The sequence below is a fragment of the Fukomys damarensis genome, unplaced genomic scaffold, assembly GCF_012274545.1.
Source record: "Fukomys damarensis isolate Sample0158 unplaced genomic scaffold, DMR_v1.0_HiC HiC_scaffold_15, whole genome shotgun sequence".
NCBI classification, from domain to species: Eukaryota; Metazoa; Chordata; class Mammalia; order Rodentia; family Bathyergidae; genus Fukomys; species Fukomys damarensis.
The window spans coordinates 29,966,739-29,973,169 of record NW_022900927.1 but is presented as its reverse complement, the minus strand read 5'-3'; the positions used below and the strand labels follow the sequence as shown (position 1 = coordinate 29,973,169).

General features: G+C 40.1%; 1 protein-coding gene across 3 annotated transcripts in view; it reads right to left on the bottom strand.

Moving 5' to 3' along the window:
- Window positions 1-4,615: 4,615 nt before the first annotated feature.
- Window positions 4,616-6,431, bottom strand: part of Tbc1d30 (TBC1 domain family member 30) — an 89,521-nt gene continuing 87,705 nt past the window's right edge. For all 3 annotated transcript variants that reach the window (XM_033763759.1, XM_033763760.1, XM_010613707.3), the window contains one exon: window positions 4,616-5,670. In XM_033763759.1, the coding sequence (XP_033619650.1) occupies window positions 4,886-5,670 (785 nt within the window). In that variant the 3' untranslated portion in view covers window positions 4,616-4,885. The remainder of the gene's footprint in view (window positions 5,671-6,431) is intronic.

Genomic DNA, 6,431 nt, shown 5'->3' with positions numbered 1-6,431 from the left:
TGCTTGATGTCATAGTTCTAATGATAAGGGTCACATGATGCAATTATGGGGAAGATGATGGGGAAATAAACTGTGAAATTACCCATGGGTCAGATCATGCTAAGGATTCCAGCTTTTATCCTCCCAGAAATAAAGGTAATGGAAGGATTGTGACTGAAGGGATAGCCTGATCAACGGTTTATTTTAAAAGATAGAAACGTGAGCTCTCTCCCCTCATGCAAATCAGGAAGAGGAAGCATCCTCACCAGATGCAAAACTGTCAACGACTTGAACTTCCCAGCCTCCAGAAATATGAGAAAGAACTGTCCTTTGTTTAACTGGTCATTCTATGGTATTTGGTTACAACAGCAGAACTAAAACACTCAGCATCAAGAGATGGCCAGCAAGGACCTGCATGGAAGCTGATTCAACAGCTACAGACTACCAGTCCTTGTGTGGTCCCCAGCAGAGAGACAGGCTGCCTATGCGAAAAAAACACACATGAGGTTCTGTATCCTGTAACAATCTAGAAGAAACTTCCCATACACAGCTATATCCCAGTGGCTATGAGACTCTAGCTTTTGCTGACGTAAATCAAACTCCTATTAATAAATAACTTCCATTTAAATGGCCCAGCTAATGTATTACTATCTTGTAGATAAACTATATATAATTTACTTGACCATTTCCCCTGTTCTCAGATGTTTATACTGTTTCCAAGTTTCCACTAGTAAATTTAATACTTTAATGAGCATTTTTCACTTAAAATTTTTATTGCTATCATATCCAACTCTAAAAGAATATTCATTGATGGAACTTAGCAATGCCCATTTCGTTGGAATTCAAGATACCAAGTCCCAAGTGTTACTCTCTTCTCATGGGTACAATTAGAGTTCATTTGATAAAATCCAAATTTTAAAAAAAACTCTTAGAAAACAAAGAATAAAGGTAATCTTCTTAACCAAATTAAAGGTATATAACAGAAACCTCAGTAATCTTAGAATTCACCTAAAAGTCAGGCATGAAATATGAATTAACATTATCCCCACTTCTATCAATACTTCAACTTGAAGGACCTAGAAAGAAAAAAAGAGGATTAAATGTTGTTTCTTCCAGATATAGAGAAACAGGCATTCTCATTCTGTACTTGTTTTAAGACCAACTTTAAGGATGGTAATTTGGAGTGTTATGTGTGTTCTTTAACATACTTTTTTGCAACTGCCCTTTTATGAACATATCCTAAGAAAGCAATTAAGTCTCTACACAAGGATATAATTATTAGGGCTCATTCTCCACTACTGTCTTCAATCAGAAAACTAGTTTGACAAGGTATGGGTTATGTGAACTCTGGCAAGAACACACGATGGTATATCAGTTTCCAAAAATATAGGATTTACTAGAAAGACTGCTTAAATCAGTATGCCTAGGTCAATTTGTAAATAGCAGTGCATATACATGCATGTGTGAATATACACACACACAAACAAAAGAACAGATTGAAAATATCTGTGACAGAATACTGATGAGTCTTTGTGTTTTCTAAATGTTCTACACCACGTTACTTTTCTAATTAGGAAAAATGTTTTTCCTCAGTTGATTTCTATAAACAAAGAAAGTAGCTCAGAAACTATATACAGGTTTTATGAAGAGAGATGATAGCAACTGTACACTTGATCACAGCTATTCATGAAGCTAAATTGTATTCTTATTGTTCTATTTTATCAAAACAAAGGACATTTAAGTGTAAAAGTTAATTTACATATGCACACACTTGGCTTACTAACATTCAGAAAGAGCTTTTCTGCCCCATTCTGGGCAGGTTATAGGCCACACTACAAAAACAGTGATCAGGTTGGGGGAAGGGGCTTCCTAGGTTGGTTCCTTGGTTCTGGTGACCATGTGGGAGCAGGGGAGAAAGGGTGCAAAAGGAAAAGGGACAAGGGAATGTCCAACAGTGTTCCATGCACGTGCTTGGATATAAAATAGCACAACCACCACAACAATGAGAATCTTTATGCATATATCTTTGTAATTTAGTAAAATTCTTCAAAACAATGACACACACACGTCAGTAAAAGGAGAATGCAATATTCCAAACAGTTACAGCCCATGGTCAACATTACAAACTAGGTTTAGATTTATCTAGAGGCTTTTAAAAGAGGACTGAGGTGCAGAGTTGGCTCTCAAAAAAGTGTAGAGAGAGTAGAGACATATTTAGAAATAAACTGCTACTTGTTAAGTACTTCTGGTATTTGCATACAGTATCCAATACAAAGGGAAATAACACATCCATACTGGTCTTTGTACATGCTGTGTGGTAGAGGATACTCACATTTCTTTATTTTGTAAAATAGGCAAGGCTCAAAATTTGATTGATTCACATTGATTACTTGGTACAATGCATGCGTTATTGGTACAGACTGTTTTAACAGGAATTAGCTAGAGTTTTAAAATTCTGACAAAGTAATTTTTATCTTCAAAGGACTATCATCTTTTCAGTCGTTCAATCATTCAACCAGTACTTATTCCAAACCACATGCCATCTCATCCATTCCTTTCTCAGGAAGACCTACCCTGGGAAACAGGTGAGAAGAAATACTGACAGGTCGCAGCATGTGGTGCCAACACTGAGATGGCTGGCCCACCTTCCAGACTGAGTTCCTCAGGAAGCCAGTGAGCTGCCTCCAGGGAGGAAAAAACAAAACTTTATTTGAGTCAGATACCCCTCCAAGGGAATATGACCAGTCTGCCTCATTTAGGATGGGATGAGGGGTGTGGTTATGAGGTGGAGTCATCTTCATCTTAAAGTTTAGCAAATGGAAGAAAATTGTGTCATTTGCTTAGCTTTAGGAAATGCAGTGGGCCTCATCTTGGGGGGTTTATGAAAAATGAGTCCAACTCTCCTCCCACACCCTTCCCAAAAAGCAGGCTGTGGATGTGGCTGCTCGTTGAGAAGCTGTATGCTAACCAGACAGTTCAGAACTCCAGGCCAAAACTGCAATGATTTGTCAGTCGTACATTCCATCTTCAGTTCTTCTGGTGGTAAAAATATCACCAAAAGGACAAAATGGCTTTTCTCAATGTATATGTCATTCTCATATTTTCTATTCAAAAGCCCATACAACCACATTCTATTTTATTATTTTAAAAAATGGCTGTCTCATAGTAAAAGTCCCTTCTAAAACTATAGCTCTGGCTTCAAAATTAACAAATTATATTTCAAATATTGACTGCACTGACAATATTGCTGTAAGCAGTGTCAAGGTCTTCCAGAGATGATGATAAGAATGTGAATCTATTCCAATGATGGTGGGAAGAAGAGGACTGAAGACTGAGCCTTTTGTTCTGCCAGATGGCATGAAGCAATTTTAAAGTGAACTACCTTTGCAAGATGAGGAGGTCAGAGCTGGTTTTGTGAAATGCTGTCACAAGATTCTGTACTATATGGAGAAAGGTCCTTTAAAAGTTGGACGGGTCGTGGTGAATGGTTTCCCAGTCTTGATTTGTACAAGCTCTGTAGCCAATGCATCTGTGTACAAAGAACAATAAAGCCGCCTATTGCACTGGAGGAAATATGGCTAAGTCATATGGAATACCAGGAGTATTTACCTTGAGTAACTCAAGTGCCACTTCACCTCTGTGTGGCTCAGAGTTCCCAACTGCATAGTGGAAACAAGAGGTGCTATCTCTGACCCACTGGGACCAGGGCAGGAATGGAGTGGGTGAGAGAGAGCTAGAAAGCATGGGGCCTTCTCCAGAAAAAGGCAGTGTTCAAGTAACAAAGTAATCCAATCAAAAAAAGCACAAAATTCAAGTAGCAGAGATGCAGGTGCTATATTCTGGCTTTTGAGCAGAGGCTAGTGCATCTGCCATAGAGAGCTGGTGGGTAAATGAGCTGCGTGGCTGAGGACACAGGACAAGCTCTACACAGAGCCATCAAGTCATCTGTACTACTGAGGACCAATGTTCTCCTTGAGAGGAGAAAACAAACCTCAGGAAAAGCTTAGTGGAATTAGCAAGAAGTCCAGGGCAAATATTTAATGCATATCCCTTTTATACTCTCTGCATATAATCTTCAATTTGGTTATCAACCTAAATTTCAACAGGTGAAAGGTTTTCTTCATTTCACAGGTAGAAATAGAGTTTTTTTAAGAAAGGCTATCTTAACTTTTTCACCTACATTTTAGCATAAGAACAAAAATCAATTTGGTGATAGGTACTGAGGGGGAATTCACACACACAAACAATCCCCCCACCAACAGGGCAGGAAGAGTAAAATCAGGAATTTTTGCATCTTACTTTCTTTTTACAGTTTCTGTTCTAGCAAGGTGGTGTGTGCATGCTAAGTAGTAGTAACACCCAGAGAAATTGACGGTTTGGGAGGTGTTGTTACAGGGACTCTGAAAGGCTCTCAGAACAGGACAGAAGACTTGACAATCTAGATACAGTCTTTTCTAAATATCTCACAAGGAATAATTGGGGAAACCTCACACTTGAAAACCACTGTTACTGCCAGGCATGATGGTGCACACCTGTAATCCCAGCACTTGGGAGGCTGAGGCAGGAGGATCACTGAGAGTTTGAGACCAGCCTGGGCTACACAGTGAGTTCCAGAGAAGTCTGAACTACCTAGTGAGACCCTGTCTCAAAAAACCAAAAAGAAAACCACTATATTTTTCCTGTTAAAAATAAAAAGAATCCAAGAATCCATTTTATCAAATGGAGGTGAAAACATCTTTATTCTAGCTCCCTATATAAAACTTCCAATTCCCATTTCAAAGGGCTGCTGCTGCTAATCTCTGAACCTCTACTCATTTTCATTAGACAAATAAAACTGGAAGGGTGCCACTGAAACTCCCTTGTCGCCATGCCAAAGTGAGTACAGACAAAAAGTCACTGGGATTCATCATCGTTTCTTAGTGCCACTGCTCCCACTGCTAGATCTGGTGAAGCTCCTGCTCATCTGAGGAAAATGCACGGTTGGGGTTCTTTCCGTAGGACCATATAATCCCAAATTCCTGGCGGTGACTGATTTCCGCAGCGGTTTGACACTAGGAAATGGGCTAAAGATGGGTATTTTTGAGTGGCTGCCATGGGGAAGTTTGCTGGTAGCTTGACTTTCTTCAGGGGCACTGTACGGCTCTGGCACATTCTGCTGGCATGACGGGTGTGCCTTGGGTTCAGGTTCAGCAGAAATATCCCTTTGGCTCAGCTCCAAGGCTTCTAATTTCACCTGAACTGCAGACACATCAACATCAGCATCCCCAAACACTGGCTCTGGGGACTGGCCTTCAATTGTCCTCATCGTGCCACCTTCAGAGTTGCTGCCTTCTCTTTCAGCTGTTGCTGCACAACTGGAGAAGTCCTTCCCTGTCACCAGGCTATTGGGCTTGCAGCCTTCATTCTGCTCCTCTATCAGCCCTATGGTGTCACCACAACCCAGATGGCTCTTGGTCCTTGGCAGGTTCTTTTTGTGAACTCGGATGTGAGTTCGCCATGGAGAGTTGAGCTTCGTCTTAAGGTCTTCATAGTGGACAGGAGATGCTTTGCCTAATGCATGGCCAGGAATGTGGATGACTGCATTCTTGGTAGCTCTGTTTGTCATCTTCATCTTCTTCCCTAAAAGAAGGTGGTTGATGACTGGAGAATTATTTACCTGAGAAGGGAGAATGCTGGTCACAGGCCCTCTGTCTGAAAGAAATGTTGAAAGGTTGTGTGAAACACACATCCACTTTGAACAGCAATCACATGAAGACTCCTATCCCCTCTCATGTACCCCATGTAGGTTCTGGCAGGGCCATGTGACTGAGAACAGCGGAAGTGAATTTAAACCTAGTATCCAGGGAACCAAGTCCTCTCTTTTCAAAGAGGAGACTGCAGGGTAAGAATTAAAAGGGAACAGGGACTCTGACCCCCTCATTATTAATGAGAGCCTACACTTCTTAATGTTTTATACTGAGCTTTCTTTTTTTTTTTTTTTTTACAGAGAGTAACTTCAGAGGTCTTATATGCAGAAAATTCTTTGAAATTTTCTAAAACTAAGATGACAAGCACTACAACCCTATGGGTTATCAGCTGTCAGCTCCTAAGAGGTAAAACAAGAACACACCACACACATGTGATGATGTGGGAGACAGAAGAAAGGGAGAATGCTGAGAATCCCAGTAGAAGAACCCTGCTCAGTCCTGGTCCTAAGCATGGAAAACCTCCTCTGTGCTCTCAATGGATTTTAGAAGCCAGTTGACATCTAGAAATCACCAAAAGCTTTGATAGTCCTGATGATTTAAGGACAAAATAAGGAAATATATACACCAGTGCTTTGAAAACTAAAGTGCTGCCACTGCTCAGTTTTTAGTACATATTAATTTTACAAAACTTTGGGTTTCAATGTTATCTTTTCATACATACATATATCATGTTTTGATCTGTGACTTTTTTTTTTTTTTTTTTTT